Source organism: Blennius ocellaris, assembly GCF_963422515.1.
Source record: "Blennius ocellaris genome assembly, chromosome: 6".
NCBI classification, from domain to species: Eukaryota; Metazoa; Chordata; class Actinopteri; order Blenniiformes; family Blenniidae; genus Blennius; species Blennius ocellaris.
In genome coordinates this window covers 4,399,039-4,418,121 of record NC_137655.1, presented here as the reverse complement: position 1 = coordinate 4,418,121, position 19,083 = coordinate 4,399,039, and the positions used below count along the sequence as shown (strand labels likewise).

Below are 19,083 nucleotides of genomic sequence, written 5' to 3'. Positions count from 1 at the left end.
CATTAGAAAAAAAATAGACGCTGGTGTAATGAAATTAATTCACCTTTCCCAATTACGAGTACAATCGAACGCGGCGTCAGATGACGTCTGAGTTTTTCTGACCTTCAGGTCACGGCACACGTGCAAACGACTACGCTAAGTGTGGCGAAGCTAACAAGCTCGTCAGCGAGTTGGCGCAAATCTGAAGCCCTCGCTTTTTTTTCTTTTAAACGAGAGAAAGCTTTGGTCGTCAAACATGAGTGGGGGGGAGCTGTGACGAAAACGTGTCACTTTCACGAGGAATGGGAGGTGGACTTTTTTTTCACGATGTCATTTTCGAAGTGCGTTTGTCTCGTCTGCCAGTCGACCGTCACAATACCAAAGAAGAGAAATCAAAGTAAACTCAGGTAATTACAGAAAATGTTCATAGTTAATTATGTTGCGTTGCACAATATTGGCTCATACGGTTTTGCAAGGGACATCATTATACATTGTACATATAAAGAATCCTCAATATATTTGAAAATAAATATATGTTTTGCATTTTTGTAGTGGGTGGATCACTTTGACTTGGTCGTTTTATAAGTAGCTCGCGTGCTGAAAAAGTGTGGCCACCCCTGTCTTAGACTATGAATCACACGTTGTTTTGTTTTTTTTACTTCAACCTGTTTTCACACAAAAACCGCCTCATGTGGATGACAGGCCAACAACAGCACGTTTAAATTAGCCGTTTTCACGGTGCGGACGGTCGCTAAGAAAAGATGAACTCCACAAGGAGTGGCCGGTGGTGCAACGTCATGTCTAATTATCTCATTATGTTTAACCGACGCAAATCTGAGTTCATTGTTGGGATTTTTGCAATGTTGGGACGTGCTCAGATTGGCGCAAGACGGCACGTCTTTTGCACGTTACTTTAAAGGAGGAGAACGAAGGAGCGGTTCTGTTCTCTAATAAAAGCAACTTGAAACTCGTCTTCCTTTCCAACTCCGGACTGAAAAATAAAGTCTTACCAGCATCATGGGTTATTTTTGTGTTGGTTTTAAAAGTTATGTGTAAAAAGCAGGTTTCAAAGTCCAAACAATTAACTCAGATTTGTGTTGGTTAAACGTGATGACGTCATGTTCCTCCACTCCTTTTAACTTCAACTTTTCTCAGAGACACTGGACACTGTTCACACACGCGCAAAAATCTTCAAAATAAAAGCAAAGAACCGCAGAAAGTGTTTTTTTCTTCTTCTTCTTAACAGTTGTTATTGGATCTAATGTTTCTGATGACATTTTTTATTGTTTTATTCTTTCTTTGTTATGACTTTGTTCTTTTTTTACTCCTTTTTCCTGTTTTCGGCGCATCACAGATGGATTATTTACGAGATGATGCCAATTGATCAGGTTATCATGCAATTTGAGTGAAAGTATATTACAATGAATTACGCTTTTTCTTTCATATTTAGGAATTATGTCACATCGTTAAATACTGTATAATAAGCACGTCGATGTCGTGACACAATCCTACTTGTGACCAGTATTAAAGCCCAAAATGGGAGTAAACAAATAGTTAAAAACAACAACAACTACTACAGAAGGAAGGAGTGAGATAGGGACTCGCCGCGCGCCACTACGACCAACATTACGCAATTATTATTACGCATTACGCTCCTAATAACGACTAATACGATCCCGAGTGAGACGTGAGGAGGGAAACCGGATCGCTAAAAACCAACAACTACTACTAGAAGGCGTAAGTCAGTAAAAACAAATGTCACGAGGGGTTGGTCGCGCTGAGCGGTGCCAGCCGGTGCGGACTCACGGTGCGCCGTGGAGCAGCGGGCCAGGAGCGCGCGCAGGACGCACATCCAGACGGCCGCCGCCTTCATGCTGCCGGTCTGCTGTGGGGAGGAAGCAGGTGAAACAACGTCAGCGTGGCTCCTCTGTCGCCCAAACCAAGTCTTTGGCACACAGGTCCAGCGTGAAGGCGTCCCTGAGGGGGGAAGTGAGAATAACGCCTCCCAGACGAGGAAGTAGAAACTCTCCCGGTCAGTCCCGGGAAGTTCCCAGTGAACGACGCTCTTGTCTTGAAGGCCAAAGGTCCAGCAACGATCCAGGGGGGCGACAGGCGCGCGCGTGCGCGCGGGTGTATTCATATGACATAATAGTGAAGGTAATCGTTTGTCAGTGACTGATGGAGAAGCAGTGAGTTTATTTCTACTCAGAATGATATTGGAGATTTAATTTATTGTATTCACAATATATTTACTTCCAGACATGTTAGGTATCTTGATCATACCTGGAGATACATTGCATATTTCTTGTGTTTTTATGTATTTTATCCATATATTTTAGTTTTAAATAGATTACATACGTTAATAAAGACAATTATATAAATATCCACAGTAACTTCCCAAATAAAATAAGGTAAGAATTGTTTATTATACAGTATATTTCATTCATATAGGCTAATTCAGTGTGACAGTTGCAGATCACATGTAAAGGAGTCCCTGATATTTCTAACATGAGAAAAGTGATGCTTTCAATTGTGTTTGGATCAAACCTAAAGTTCTTAACATTATTAATGTCCGATATAACGAAAACCATCAGGGAGTTTAATTTGATCCTCATTATGATAAATAGATATTACAAGAAGTGCATGGACTTGTTTTTTTGTGTATTTCCGTGTGTACAAAGAGTTTTTTTTTACCTTTTCATTCAGGCGAGAAATATAAAAAAACCACAACACATGAAACTGCACTGAAATCAACAGTGAAAGTAAAAGGAAGCCACAAGATGTAATCTACAACATCGGTCTCTGGGTGTAGCAGAAAGAAAACAGCCTATCGATGGTATTTAGTTTGTGAACTTACCGAAGCTCAGACTCACGCGGCTGCTCCGTTGACTCGTGTTGAACTTGTGAGAGTCCTGCTGGGTTTCCCACCAACCTCCACATGAAGTTTCCACTCGCGACGCAGACGACCTACTCTGTACCGTGTGTGTGTGTGTGTGTGTGTGTGTGTGTGTGTGTGTGTGTGTGTGTGTGTGTGTGTGTGTGTGTGTGTGTGTGTGTGTGTGTGTGTGTGTGTGTGTGTGTGTGTGTGTGTGTGTGTGTGTGTGTGTGTGTGTGTGTGTGTGTGTGTGTGCATCAACCTCAGCAGAAGCTTTGGCCCCAATGTAGGCCAGCCGGCCTCATAGTCTGCCTCCGAGCCATCACTGTGGAATCCAGCGGTGCCGTCAGTATCGTCAGGTAAAAACGACTAGAAGCTTCGTTTCTGTTTTCCAATTCTGCTCGAGGTTTTTTGGAAAAATTCAATTATTGTTTCGACTCCCACATGAAACCAGTCAGACGGCTTTCTTTCGCCCGTGATGTCTCTGAAATCGGGAACGTGTTGACTCAGAGTGACATTAATCTGATTAAATTCTCCATCAGCACTCCCTTAAAATGTCTTCAGCTGATTGGAAATGCTGCGGCGAGAGTCGTGACAGGAACCAGCAGGCGAGATCACGTCACTCCAGAATTAGATTCTCTTCACTGGCTTCCTGTTAAATCCAGAATAGCATTCAAAACCTTTCTTTTCACCTATAAAGCTCTAAATAACCAGGGTCCATTGTATCTTGAAGAACTGTTAGTCACCTGCTACTTCAGAAGAACGCTTTGTTCTTTAATTTAAAATAACCAAAACAAAATAGTCAATGCTTTATTTTATTATTGTTGTAGATGTTTATCTTTTTCCATCTTGTTGGGTGACTTCAATAGATTAAAATCTTAGTTTTTTGTCCTTTAAGCTGCATTTCATACATGGAAAGTTTTATACATATTATTATTATTATTATTATTACTATTATTAATAACAATAATAATAATAATATACAATATCATTATTATTTTGGGAATTTCACCCCTTTTAAAGGTTAAACCAAAATGGAACGCTGAGTTGAGGAACTGAGTGGAGCAATCGCAGACACATTTCTGCAAGTGTTTGTTGCCTTTATTTTGAAAGTACTCGGGTTTATTACACAGCCGCAGCAGGATTTTGCGAAATGTCATGAAAAGTGTGAGCTGTGACGTTGAGCAGGTTTCATTTGCAAATTACATCCATTCATTTACTGCAGGGTTTCGACGCTCCTCTGTTTTGACTCCCGATGAGCTCTTACAGTAAGAAGCATGACTCTTGATGTATTTAAAGAAAACGGGCCTGAATCACTCAGCTCATCACTTCCTGCAGAGTCGTGTGATTCCTAATCGATGAGAAGAAGGGATTTTTCTCTGTTTAGAGCTGATTCATAACGCTCTGATTCATAATTCTATTTATTTTCTTTCACGCTCTGTCCACGTTCTCTTTTGTCGGTGATCTCATTTGTTTCGGTCACGACCGGAGGCGAAGATGAGGACGGAGGTCAACTGATTAAGAGAGAACTCACTTTTTTTCACCGCAACATTCTGTTACCGTGACGACGTTAATGCCACTGGCCTCACAATTGCATGCAGAAAACACAACGCCATAAACATCAACAACAGATGTTCTAGTGGACAGACGACCCAAGTTGGATCGTTATTGCGGTGACTGTCAAAATAAAAGTCCCAGGAGAATATGGACCGGGTGTCATGACGCCAATTTTACACCTCGGGACTCTGAGCACCGTTGTCGTGTAAACGGACCCCGAAACACACCAACAGTTTTTACATTTTCGCTTGAAAACATTCGGATTTTTGTCGCCAAACGTGAAAGTGGCTCTCGATTAAATTCTGTAGTAAAAGAAAAGACACAGAGCATTTTTCCTTCACGCTTTGCGTCAAGCAAATTGCAGCACATTTAATCGGCAGTAGTTTTGCAAACACTAAAAAAAAAAAAAAAAAAAGTGTATTTATATATTTTACATATTTACACTTTAAATTATACACACATATGTACATTCTGCTGATATACACTTCCAGGCAGTGAAAGCTTCGGAAACGCCGTCTCATTTATTGACGGAGAGGATGATCAGGAGGGACGAACTTCTAAACTGACCACCGTGTCGTGAAGGGATGAGGAGAGCCATACATACATACATACATACATACATACATACATACATACATACATACATAATCCATCATCCATCCATCCAATCATCCATCCATCCATCCATCCATACATACACACATAGATACACATACATACACACATAGATACACACATACATACATACATACATACATACATACATACATACATACATACATAAATCCATACATACATAAATCCATACATACATAAATCCATCATCCATCCATACATACATACATATTATCATCTATCCATCCATCATCCATCCATCCAATCATCCATCCATCCATCATCCATACATACATAATCCATCCATCCATCATCCATACATACATACATACATCCTCCATACATACATACATCATCCATCCATCCATATATACATACATGCATCCATCTTATCATCTATCCATCCATCCATCATCCATCCATACATCCATCATCCATCCATCTATCAATACATCATCCATCCATCCATCCATACATCTATACATACATGCATCCATCTTATCATCTATCCATCCATCAAAGATCATCCATTCATAAATCCATACATACATAATCCATCCATCCATCCATCCATCCATCCATCCATCCATCCATCCATCCCAGTGCAGATAAACTGATGATCTTCTCGTTGACTTTCAGTAAAACATCCTCCACATTTTCTCCCCCAGCTTTGATTTCCGTCGGTGTAAAGACACTCGTACTTTTCTCCGACCAGAAAGGCAGCAGTGAGTAAACTATACCTGTTGAGAGTACCTTTGTCCGTGTCCACCCTGTACTTGAATTGTTCACACTTTGAGTCTTTCTCTCACAGGTTGAGCAGGGCGGTTTTCTCGGGGTACGCCGCCCTCTTGCCTCTGACCGGCATGTGGTACCTCACCTCCTTCCAAAACCTGGAGGAAGGGGAGAGAGAAGTCGACGCCGGCGACTCCTTCGGGCCCTTTTCCTCGTCTCCTCGCCCACTCAGACACGTCGTCCTGGAGTTCTTCCACCAACAGACGGCGCCCTGCTTCCTCCTCAGGTGACGCACCGACTCCGGGAAAAGAGCCAGCTGAGCCGGGCTGACCTCCTCCAACTCCACCAGAACCACCTGGAACCCAACGGCCGGGTGATAATTATATTAACAGAGGGACTTTTTAGATCCTTGAATCAGGCAAAACGATTATATGTGGTAAACTATGAAGTTCTGACGAACCACTATGACTTCAGTTGTCAGATTCACAGGAAATACACATAAACATACTAACTCTTCTCTTCGCCAGCTGGGAATTCAAAAATATAAATATTTATTGGACCACTCGGCATTCGCTGAATCAAAATAACAAAAACTTGAGCTGGTGTCTTTCTCACAGCCTTATTTCCTGCATGTCTTCACAATACATCATGATATAAAGCATAACTGAAGTTTAAACCTAAATCTTTAAAAAAAAAAAAATGTGTATTTAAACTTCAGTTATGCCTTTATATCATGATGTATTGTGAAGATATACAGGAAGTAAGGTAGATATGAGGTAGATGTATTGAAGACAACTAGTCCACTTCTGCTGAGGATTTTCTTTCCCTTGAAGGGTTCACATCATGTAAAATTCACTTTTTAATGGTTTTCCAACAGTAATATGCGTCCCCATACGTGGGCATTTGTGGGCGGAGCCAGTCCAGCTCACACAGACACAGCAGATTCTGAATGCAGCTCCTACGATCCGACGTTCAAATGGAGGGAAATTCAAGGAAAATAAACTTTGAATACGACGTTTTTGGACCATCGAGACCATGTGGACGTGTTGAAAAGCTGGATGAGACGACCCCTTCAAGAGGAATCCAAGCACTGAAGTTAAACACGTTCAACTGTGCAAAACTAGATAAACCTTCATAAATCCAGAGCCTCAATCTTCTGCCGTGATTCCAGCTGGACGTTCATTTCCGTACCTTCAGAGATCTCTCCAGCAGTGCCCGGTGCATCGCTGCCACACACTCAAACTGCTGCCTGCCGTCCAGATCGGCCTTTTCCCTCTGGAAACTGCCGCCGTCGTCACCGGTTGGACTTTCACATTTGTCGTCACCGTTGTTGTTGTTGTTGTTGTTGTTGTTGGAGCTTGTGTGTCTTTTCCTGGAGAAAGTGGAGGCGGTGTAGAGAAGGAGGAACCGGCGGCTGGCCTGGATGTTCTCTTCCACCGAGTCCGCCACGGCTGCGGCAGAGAGGAAGAATGATGGGCAAATTAACTAGGAGGGATTGAATGTGGGGGGGGGGGGTGCAACGTAACAGAGAACAGCAGAGAAATGCCATTAACAGTTTTCAAAGGTGATTTAATTTTCCATTTAACAACCTCTCTATCTTATTTGGACAAAATTTAAAAAAGGCACATTTTGCAAATCTTTATAGAATATCAAGTTAAGTAACCGTGCTGTCCTCTACTTTTTATTTCAGATAATTATTTGCAGCTCAGTTTCAGGATAGTCTGTGCTTTTCCTCTATATGTCATTGACTCATTATGGATGAAGCGGTTGGGGAGGGGCGGCTGTTTTGTATATGGGGGGGATTTCCAGGATTGAATTACTGCTCCATTTTTGACTGAAAGCTGGCACGACCACAGCGACCAACCCTCATCTTAAAGTCTACTTTCTCCACTCCGAAACGACCGATTTCGGCTCGGCGGTAACTCACCCTGTCCCGGCAGGCAGTCGCGGCCTGCGATGAACAGTTTGTAGCCGCAGGACTTTTCCAGCACCTGAGGCAGCGTGTGGAGGGCGAACGCCTCCACTTCCTGGCTGAATCCGAGGGCCCGGGGCTGCGGGTACGCCACGTAGGCATCGTACAGCTTTCCGTCCGAGTCTGAAACACGAACAAGACGAGTTGCCAGAAGCTTGTGGGTACGAAGTGGAAACTGAGTTAGCTACTGTCAAAATAATTGAAAGTTTCACGACTACAACTTCTTTAGCATGGTGGGGTTTTTAAAAAAAAATATTTTTCCCAACTTTATTGATGCTGTATGACTTGTTTCATACCTCAGTCTGCAGATTAAATAGTGTCGGGATGAAATAAAGACAAAAGAAGAAGCATGCGATCAAAAGAACTAGTTGATTTATGGCCGCATGGTGGCGTTGTGATCAGTAATCTTATCTCAAAGTAGAAAATGACCACAGCTCAGCTCTGTCTTTGGGAACCTTTCTGTGTTTTCTTGAGCCAAAAAATTACGCCTTTAGTTTTCATGCATTTTGCAAGTTTTATAGAAAGAAGAACACAATGAGAGACATCATGTGCAAACAGATCAATTCAAACTCGAGTCGGGCTTTAATGGAGAGTTTTACATGTTTGTGGAGGAAGTTATCGAACATATCGGAGCATTTAAAGGAATTTAACCAAAGTTGTAATCTCGGAGATGAAGGGATAAAGTTTATATTTGAGATACAACACAGAAAATATCCCCAAGAAAATGTCTTTACCCTTCAACCAATCAGGACTGGGTGGATCTACCAGGAGTATAATACTCCAGCCGTCAAAACTCTTAGGATTCTAGAAGCACAGCATCAGATACTGACCCCATCGCGATGGACGGACTGTTTTAGTTCCTTCGTTGCTGCAAACACCTGATTGACATGAGTCTGGATTTCCTCAGAGCTTAGTGGTGACATAACAAATTAATTCAACTTAGTTCTGTTTGACTGCATCTTACATTCACTGAGGGGAAACCTGATTACTTCTACTCAACTACACATTGTAACTTGTAACCGGACTTGTTAGGAGCCGTGAGCAAACCGTGTGTGTGATGCTCTAGTTCCCTCAGTTTCATCAGAATGCATCTGTAACGTTGCAAGCAGCGCTGTGGTTAATGCGTTTCCTTTGCTTGCTCAGCGAAGACGCTTGTGGTCAGGTATGAAGGACGACTTCAAATTCCAACGCTTTCGATTTGTGTGTGTGTGTGTGTGTGTGTGTGTGTGTGTGTGTGTGTGTGTGTGTGTGTGTGTGTGTGTGTGTGTGTGTGTGTGTGTGTGTGTGTGTGTGTGAGGTGAAAGTGTCACTGTGGGTATTTCCACCTTGTAGCAATGTGTGAGCTGACATATTGCTCTCATCACACACTGAATCAATGATACAACGATTTGTTTGATCCGGGGAGGGTACGTACCACAACAGACCTTTGTTTTTTTTTTAATTGTAGTTACCATAATTGTTTTAAAAGAAATTACGAAATGCAGATAGAAAACTGAGGATTTTACCTTTAAGACATAATTGTTATCAAATACGACCAAACTGAGATGAAAAAAAAAACCATATAACAATAATTTTAAAATTACAAAAGAAATGTCTTAGAAATACCAACAACTGTAATGTTTTTTGCTGTATTGCTAAAAAAAAGATTGCTGTCAATGAACTTTTATGGAATTTAAAATAGATGCATAATACATGAAAAATGTGAAGGCACAGAATAAAGACATTTAATGTGCACAAATCCTGGATTTTTATATCAACATTTTGCCAAATATGTCTATAAAAATCAATTCATAAGGGATTTTTAATCACTTTTTCATAATTGAATTAACATCTTATCTGTTTTTTTCTTTACATATTGCAAGCTCATACAGCGAGACATTTTGACCTTGTTACAGACTAAATTTGACCAGATGTTTGACTTTTTACTGATATGAGTGCACCTAAGAACTTATTTAATGAACTCAGAAGTGTAACTTTGTGCTGATTGAGTGAAAAACGGATTGAATCATTATAATTAGACAAAAACACAGATCAATTCAATGCTGGATTATATCTCGGCCCTCCGATTCAGTGTTTTAAAGTCGCCTCTATTCATACCTTGTGTTAAGTAGTCGCACACACACACACACACACACACACACACACACACACACAAACACACTTTGTGCTGATTGAGTGAAAAATGGGTTGAATCACTATAATTAGACGCATTATGAACAGACAAAAACACAGATCAATTCAGTGCTGGATTATATCTCGGCCCTCCGATTCAGTGTTTTAAAGTCGCCTCTATTAATAACTTGTGTTAAGTAGTCTCACACGCACACACACACACACACACACACACCTTGCATGGTGTTTTACCTGTGTTAATATAGAGGACTGGAAACGCTCTCCTGATCCACAGCACGATGTTGATCTTGAAGGTGTAGTAGAAGATGACCGTGCAGATGAAGAGAAGCATGACGCCACCGAGCACCAGGCCGATTGGAAGAATGACGTTTGGATCTGTGAAAACAAAAATAATAATTAAAAAACAAAATATTTGAATTCAGCTGTTTAGTTTTCAGCTGAGGGACGCAATGCACACTCTGGGGGAATCCCAGCATGCATGTGATTAAGCAAAACCAAGTGTCTCCCTGACACACATATTACTTGATATATATATATATTTTTTTTTATGATAAGATTGTCTATAAACATTAGACTGACAAGAAAAAAAGAGTCAGTGACCTTGGTCAGAGGGGAGGTTCAATCCCACTAAATAAATGAAATTGTTACTTAGTGAGGTTTGACGCTAGTTTGAATATTAAGTTTGAGTATGTGAACTTTGTATCCAGAAAAAAAAAAAAAAAACAAACAAACAAGAAAACACAACTGTTGCATAACTAACTGGTCAACATTCAGCAGTAAAAATCATGTTTTTGTGAAGAAACCTAACCAATAGTGAGTGTGACACTGTGCTGCTACCTGCTGGCAGCAGGGTGAAATACGCCTCAGGGAATCCTCGAGAACTGTACGCCCGACAGGTGTAGTTGAGGCGAAAATCCTCCTCTTTCAGCTCGGAGAACATCAACACCCGCTCGATCCATATTCCTCTCTTGGGAGCGTCCTGAGTCCATGACCTGCTTAGGTTTGAAATAAAACTTAGACTGGGCAGACAAAACAACGAAGCAGCTTCAGAGAGAAATGAAAATAAGAGGGAAATCGACGCGGACCTTTGCTCCGATGTATAGACGCGATCTGAGGGGTGGATATTCACTATGAAGCAATCTCTGACCAGCCACAGGACATCGATGAAGGGTCTTCCTTTCCCCGGGACGAACACACGACACCGCTTGGTGAAGTTGGACCCTAAACACACAAACAAAGATACTTTTTATTTATTAAATTAAGCATTTTATCAACAATTTTATATTCCACATGCAGTGAAAACTAGGGAAGCACCGTAGGCCTAGTGGCATATTAATAAGTACTTGTATTGGTACTCTGTGTCAGCAAGTAGCTAGTATCTGTACATCTGTAACGTATATAACTTGGCATCACAGAAACAACGGCGGAGGTGGTGATATCGACACAATACAGAAATGTTCATCCTGGTTCACTTACAACGATCCGTCTCACTCCAGGTGAAGTTTATCACAGAAATGGTCTAAAATCTCCAGTACTCACTTGCTATTTTTAACATTTTCTTGATTGTTTTGTGAAGAACATATTCTAGTACTATGCCCTAAAATGCATTTTTTTTTTTCAGGTCATTCAAAAACAGGCCCAACATATTCACAGGCTGTAGTTTGGACACCTCTTTTCTGCACCTCCTCTCTTGATTCTTGGAGTTGGTAGAAAGCAAAAAGGTCATGAAAACCCCCTTAAGGAACGTGGCAGACTTACCCAAATGGGCCTTGATAACGTTGTTGGCCGGTTCATGCACTTGTGGAACCAACTCATACGTGTCTGAAAAGGCAAACAAAAAGACATGTAGGTAGGCTGTCACTAAATGACGCCAAATGGCTTTGGAGTAACTTCGCCAAATGGTGAATCGACTAGAATCTGTTCTAACCTGTGACCTTTGCGTCAATAGTCTCCGACACGGATCCCGTGATGCCGCCGAGCCTGAAAGTGAGCGTGCACGTATAGAAGCCGTTGTGGTGAGGTTCCACCCCTTTGATCGTCAGCATGGTCTTCGATCTGTAGGTGTAGCTGCCTGTAGCATCCAGAATGGGGTCACAGCCCTGCACAGGAAAGGGAAACATAAAGGTCAAGTAGTTCATACTCATCACTAAAAGCAACTTTGCTTTCAAACGAATCCCTCAAAATGGTAAATGTGCACTTAGTAAAAACAATTGCAAATACTCCCAGTTATGTTCTGGTCAATGCTTGGTTAAGGATTTCCACTGACTCACTTTGTACCACTGGAGGGTGGAGGTCACGTTGTATCGGTCCAGTTTGCTGAGGTAGTCCTTCAGAGGGCAGTGCAGGGTGTCATGGACGCCTTGTGTGAGCGGTTGTTCAGCTTTATGTGGCCTCCCACACTCCCCTGCTGCAGGCAGGTCCACTACCAGCTTCGTGGCCTGCATGTAGCATTGAGAAGGGGTCCTGTTGGAAATTTATAGGACAGGCATTAAATCTCCAGGGAGCAGCAGAGAGACAAAGTAAAGAAAAAAAAAAAAATACCCGATTGAAATAAGCGTAATCATTAATATACGGTTCAAGTAATGATGTCGGATAAAGTTGAGTGTCATCAGCTAAGTATGACGAGGCCCAAGAATGAACTCTGACGAACTCTCAATGTAGTATTATGTTCACACAGGCCTATAGTTTCCAAGTGACACAAACAAATGTATTTTGTTTGTCACACAGTAGATTATCCTAAGAGTATATTCCACAATAACCTTAGCCTATAACTATACTGATTTGTCTTTGAGCTGACATTTTCAGGGAGCGTCTCTTGTTCTTAATTGAACTAATAATAAATAGTAATATTTGTTTTTCTCAATTACATTCTCAAATAAACTTTTATTTTTGAAAAACCTGTTTTGTTTAATTTTATCATTGTGAACCTCTATTTGTACACATTGAACATCACACGTGAAAACATCCAAAATGTTATTTTTGTATTGTGTATTACTGTTTCAAATGCTTTAGTTTGGGGCTCGTTGTACTATTTTACATTGGACTGTAAGAGATTTTGCACGGTGAGTTCCAATGCTACTGTACCTCAGTATGCTGACATATTCCCCGTCATTGTCCAGTGTTACGTTGAGGAACCAGAGGGTTTCTCCGCGTGCCAGGACGTAGCCCGTCTGGTTGCTCATTTCTTGGCCGGTCTTGGAGCTGTACCAGGTGATGTTATACGGGACGGAGCTGAAGTCGAAGACGTCCGGAGAGACCAGGGTGGTATTCAGCATTGCCACATCTCCAGGGACGGAGAAAACCCTCTCGAACTGGAGCTTGTAGTTGGTGCAATTCTCTGCAACACACATATGGGTGGAGATTTATTATTTCAAATGAGTAATTGCTGAATATGAACCAAGACAATTTTTATCTGACCACCTGATTTTCAATAACTCAACATTTAAAGTGTGGTGAACATATTAGTCTCAATCTTAAGATCCTGAATTAGAGGTTGAAATCTAATTTGCAATCAATCATCATGCAACATATATTTATGTCTTCTTCAAAAAGGAGAAGGCCACAGAGCTGTGGAGTGAAAACATCGACGAACAAAACACTCGTTTGTCGAACCTCCTTATGGGGACATTACTTTTCTAAAGACGTTAGATTTAACTGCTACTTGATCTTACCCTACAATAGCAACAGTCTAACTACATGTATGTCGTGATTGTCATTAGGGTGACCTCCATCTTGGTCCCCACAGTGACACGAGTCCCCATTATGGAGTTTATAATCAGTCTTGGGTCCCCATATGTCAATATAAACAAGCACACACACACACACACACACACACACACACACACACACACACACACACACACACACACACACACACACAATTGGTTTTGCTTCCTTATAGGGATGTCACCAGGACTGACATCATTTTGCAGCAGAGTTATTCTAAACATATCCACGACTACTTAAAACATGTCTCAGTCTAAAGATAATGTATTTATAGTCCTGAAGAGGTCTAATGTCTTCATATCAACGGGGACATGAGTCCTCATGGGTGCACGCAAACAAAAACATAGATCAACAAACGCAAACACACAAAATATGACTTGCATGTTTTCTTACATAATTTGCAGGCAGACCACATTTTTTTTTACCAAACTTAATCGAATCTTGAAACCCATCAGCCCTTCAAATTATTAAAAATTTTAATTTTCCTGCCTTCATCACTCCTCTCACAATAAAACCAGGTCAATATGAGTACACATCTTTAGACTGTTAAGTTTTATTTCAGATTGTTACATTGTGAATAAGCAGAATTTGTCTGTTTCATTTAAGACGTAACATTTAATAAACCTGACTAACATGGGCAGGAGTTTTTCACCTATTAGTGACCAACCACAAGAGGGCAGCAAAACACTTCTCTTCAGAGTCCAGGCAGATGTTGGGATTGGACTCAGCAAATTAAAGGTGAAATACTTGACTCGCTATGTGGTCTTTAACATCCTGTAATATCTGAGAATTTAAACATTTGTATGTACGTGTTTGTTCACAATCGCACGCATTTCTGTCATAGAAGTATTGAAATAAGTGTTTCTCAGCCCACCTTGAATGAATCCTGCACATGTTGTGTGGAGGCCGAGGAAAAACAGAAGGGTTCCCAGTGCTGAACTCGCACCCATAGCTGAAACACACACACACACACACTAATGAACATATAGCAGAACAACAACTTGAGGTTAAAAAAAAAAAATCAACTGAAAACTTACCAAAACATTTCTGTGTTTAAATCACATGAAGCTGGAGAGCATTTCCATGTTCAACCTGACGTTTCCCAGTCGCATTTGATTAAAACCCGTCCCTCTCCCTCTCTTCCTCTCCCTCCCCCACCCCCACCCCCTCCCCCTCTCTCTGCACTAATGACGGGCGTTCTGGTATTGAAGGACTCACTGGTGTGGAAATCTCTGACAAACAGGAGTGTAATGCTTTGGCTCTCTGGGAAGGTCTGGCATTCCTAAAACGCAACATGACAAATCGTTCCTTCTCCTGCCTGGAAATATATTAGCGAACACAACTCCTCCTGGGTAAATATGTCTGCACATACCAGCCCACTGACTCAACACCTTGTTTATGAATTTACTGTTTGAACTGAAGGCAAAGCTTTCCCGGCGCCTGCTGTTGGATAAATATAGACGTGAGCCAAACCACACCTGTGTTAGCCAGGAGAGCGAGCAACAGTCTCGACTATGTAGAAGCTCCGATAACATTTTTAATCTGGTTCGCGGTTCCCCAGATTATATTCTAGTGAAGCTGCTAAAAGTTTCGGTCCCATTTACACCACAGAATTTTCACGTTTTGCAGCGTCTCTTTCACTTGACATTGGTTTAATCCCAATGCACGGACACAACGTTTCTAAAATAAGTAAATAAATAAATAAATGCCCTGAATGAATGGCATTGGAAACAGGAGGAAATGCAACATTTCTGAAATACCGCTGCTACCAATAAGTCATTCTTCTGCAGATGTGCACGTAGATGGACAATAAGATCAATGTTTTGTCCACTTTCTCCTGGGACTTGGTAGTTTATAGCGGATTGATATACACTATGAAAAATCCAAAGCTGATGTACGACACTACCATGTGATAGAAAGAGATTCCAATAAAAAAATATCTTGGTCACGTACACATAAAAACTGAGCTTGGTATAGGTAAAAACAACTATGAAGTATCAATTGACTGTGTGCATTTGTGTGTGTGTGTGTGTGTGTGTGTGTGTGTGTGTGTGTGTGTGTGTGTGTGTGTGTGTGTGTGTGTGTGTGTGTAGTTTCATTAAGAAAAAACGCACCCAGTAGTGGCCCAACATGCTATTACATTACAATATTTACAGTGCTTCTACTGTTCCCGTGTAAACCGATATAATTGTTTTCCAAATGTTGCCTCGTAAACATGAAACTTTTCTGAAACTCAAAACACAAAAAAATGACACTTTAAACATTGTCGAGAAAACTCGGCCTGAATGATACTGACTATATCACTTTCACAGCTTCTTGATCCGCCATTAAAAAAAAGGATAGAAATTATCAGAGATTATAGTAATAAATCATAGAAAATGCAGTGAAAATGACTAATAAGAACAGCAAGACTAAATAACAAGAATAAAAGTGTTTTTACATTGACGTGTTATATTTTAGAATAATATATTTACAAAATCAGGCATTTTGCACCGTGTGTGTGTGTGCATGTGTGTGAGTGTGTGTGTGTGTGTGATGCCACACCTTTCACCACATGCATCCACAGTGTAACAATGCGAGTGCAGGAGGCAACGTTGCTCCTTGGTGATGCAACACAGGCAGCATGTCTCAGTGAATCCCACATGTTGCTGCGGAAATATTCCCCTTTGAACGTCACTCCTTTTTCAAATCTGCTCCCTTTCCAATGCATGAGGGAAAATATGAAGCGCAAAGCTGAAGGTGGACACTGATCAAACCTGAGATCGGCGTGAGCCTGATTTCCTTTGCGTGAAGTTGTCAGGACGTAAAATAACAAGAAGCGGCTCGCGTGTGAACGCGAAGCGGGGGAGGGGAGAAAAAAAAAAAAAAACCCGCTCTGAACTACTGTATTCACACCAAGGTGAGCAGAAACAAACGGAAACTGGTCTGCTGGCGGTGCAACGGGGCTGTGGTTTGATTTTTTATTTTTTTTTAAACACATTTCAAGAAAAGTTGCTTTTTGTATTTTGACGCATTCGAGGAACAAACAGCAGCTTATACAGTGTTTTTGCAAACGACTGAAATATTATGCCCTATGACAGTTATTGGTTATATTCAATGAAGTAGTGGTACTACTTTAAACTTTTACTATAATTACTATATTTCTAAGTTCTAAGTATTACTATAATTCTACTCAACTGCTGCTGAGGGTAGACGTGTTTTGGTAGAAGTTTGGTGTATCATGCATGATTAAGAGGGAAAAGTTTTGCGTCACTTCCAGGGAGAAAGTGACCCAAAGCCACAATGGTACGCAACAGCTTCAAATACTGAATCAGTCCAAGAACATTTAAATTCCAAACCAAATTCCTGTCCTTTGAAAGAAACAACAACACAAATGGTTGATTTTTATTTATTTTTTTTTACCTTATTTGACAGATAATCCTTTTTGGGAGGGGAGATCCAGCACAGAGCAGAAGTCTAGTGACTCGTCAAAAAAGAAACGCAGCCAGAAAGTTCCATGTTGCTTCTCACCAAAGACCTGGAGATCATGACGGATGACAAGAGCCTAAAACACGAGTCTGCACAGATTTCAGCCTCTGGGTCTGGATGTTGTTGAGTGATTGGGATGTGAAGTAGCTCTGGGGGGGGGGGGGGGGGGGAGGGGGGGGGCAGAGGAGCGTGGGAACAGAAAGAGCTGGTTCAGCAGCTCAACTCAAACGTGGGAGTAGAACCGATGACTGAATGAGTCACGTTCAGTCGAGGTGTGAATGGGTGAGTAAAATACCTCCACAGGTGATTCAAGGTCTCATTCAGTGCGTATTTCTCTCAAAGACGCCATTTGTTAAGTTTGTTACTGGGGGGATTAGTACTCAGTTACTTTTAGGAAGAAGAAGAAGAATATTTAACACTTATATGACATTTTTATGGTACGTTTACTATATATGGTCACTTCCTGCTTTGTTTGTTTTGTTTCTGCCATTAGACATGATTAACAATTGCAGAAAAAGTCACTCTAAGGATTAAAACAGTCATCATAGCATAACGTTAAAGATTTTTTTTTTTTAAGACATCCATTAATAATCTTTAGCTATTTGAAAAAAATATGAATAAAAATTTAAATAGAAATCAGTTTTACACCTTCCACTAGTTATAATCACTTATAATTATTTGTGTGTTTTATTTAAACTGACTTGGAAAAAGTCACAACTGTAAAAAAAAAAAAAAAAAATAGGTATACGGTAGCCAATTTTGATGAAACCTGGTTCAAAATACAGTGAATTAAAAAAACAACCTTCTCCTATCACTGTTGCATTATGGGTGTTTTTACAAACTCCCCGACAGCGTGGCGTTGAGGCTAATGCTAGTTTGCTGTCTGTCATGGCAGCATCACCGATATCTCACCTCAGGTCCCAGTGTTGTGTTTGGTCCACTATTCTTAAGAAATGTGTAGTTAAAAAAAAAAAAAAATCAATGTTTTTGTGCCTCTTGCAGGCCAGGTTTTTGGCTTTATGTTTTACAACCCTGTCAACAAGGACGGAGGAGAAAATATAGACATTTGTCCCCATATGTAGAAAAAACTAGAAAATGAAAGTACAATCTGGTACAATCTTCATAAATGTAACATTAATGAAGGAGAAATACTTAATTGTGGAGATTGCAAATGCTCCAACAAGTAAGTATTAAACTGTCATTGAGAACTTTAATAATTCAATAATGATCAGTGCAGGCTGGAAAGTGAGACGTGCATTAATGTTCAATTCTTTCTTTTTTTTTTGTCTAAAGTTCCAAAAAAAAGATCCTCTGATACCGTTAAAGTCAGAACTTGAGTGTTCCTGGAACAGTTTGCACACAAACACTGACGGAAAACGACCTCGTGGACTGAACTGAAAAAAAAATAAAATTGTGCAACGTTTGAGTTCACGAGACATAAAGTGTCCAGAGAGGAACGAGTGTCCATTCCTTTCTGTTTGCTTACCGTAAGTGTGTGTGTGTGTGTGTGTGTGTGTGTGTGTGTGTGTGTGTGTGTGTGTGTGTGTGTGTGTGTGTGTGTGTGTGTGTGTGTGTGTGTGTTGGGCAGTCATGCGAACTTTGTCCATCTGCTTGTGGGTGCAGGAGTTAAAAACACTGACTGGAAAGTGACGGCAGGTCCAAGGTTCTGAAAACTTCCTCGTCATTCACGGGGCAGATAAACATCGAGGCTTTAGCCCTCGACTCTGTAACTACCTGCATGACTGATATTTTATTTTACGCAATAAACCACTGGAGCTGCACAATACATGGCATCAACACGCACCAGCAAGGCAGGCATGTCGCGTACATGTTTTCATGCACTCAGCATTCATGGTCTGCAAAGGAAAAAATGACAGAGTGAAGAAAAAGTGGGAATTAATTCTAATTAATCTGATGAATTTGTGCAAATGAATATCAAAAAAATACAGAATTGAGTGTGAGGGACTGAACGCTGTCATTCGGAAGAACAGATCTTAAGGCACAGATACACTAACATCATCTGCAT

General features: G+C 40.8%; 1 protein-coding gene across 3 annotated transcripts; it reads right to left on the bottom strand.

Moving 5' to 3' along the window:
* Positions 1-4,872: 4,872 nt before the first annotated feature.
* On the bottom strand, positions 4,873-17,086 carry LOC308131665 (interleukin-1 receptor type 1). 3 transcript variants are annotated; one of them, XM_080498482.1, is made up of 12 exons: positions 16,992-17,086; positions 14,464-14,541; positions 12,948-13,200; positions 12,134-12,326; positions 11,791-11,962; positions 11,622-11,684; positions 10,949-11,084; positions 10,701-10,858; positions 10,095-10,238; positions 7,686-7,853; positions 6,950-7,209; positions 4,873-6,113 (listed from the first exon to the last, which is right to left on the bottom strand). In XM_080498482.1, exons 2-12 carry the CDS (start codon positions 14,537-14,539, stop codon positions 5,832-5,834), a joined length of 1,905 nt encoding a protein of 634 aa, XP_080354608.1. In that variant the 5' UTR covers positions 14,540-14,541; positions 16,992-17,086; the 3' UTR covers positions 4,873-5,831. The 3 variants fall into 3 exon arrangements, with proteins under 3 accessions (XP_080354608.1, XP_080354607.1, XP_080354609.1); XM_080498481.1 differs by lacking the exon at positions 16,992-17,086 and adding an exon at positions 14,627-14,693; XM_080498483.1 differs by lacking the exon at positions 16,992-17,086 and adding an exon at positions 14,627-14,693 and having other exon boundaries at positions 10,701-10,855.
* Positions 17,087-19,083: the final 1,997 nt, after the last annotated feature.

Bases quoted from the DNA above. Each gene is read 5' to 3' on its own strand.
- LOC308131665 (XM_080498482.1), bottom strand. From the start codon at position 14,539: ATGGGTGCGAGTTCAGCACTGGGAACCCTTCTGTTTTTCCTCGGCCTC. The intron at 10,859-10,948 runs GTCCGCGTCGAT...TTCAAACCTAAG, and splicing joins GTCTATACATCGGAGCAAAG to CAGGTCATGGACTCAGGACG. The intron at 10,239-10,700 runs GTAGCAGCACAG...TTGTTTTCACAG, and splicing joins TTTCACCCTGCTGCCAGCAG to ATCCAAACGTCATTCTTCCA.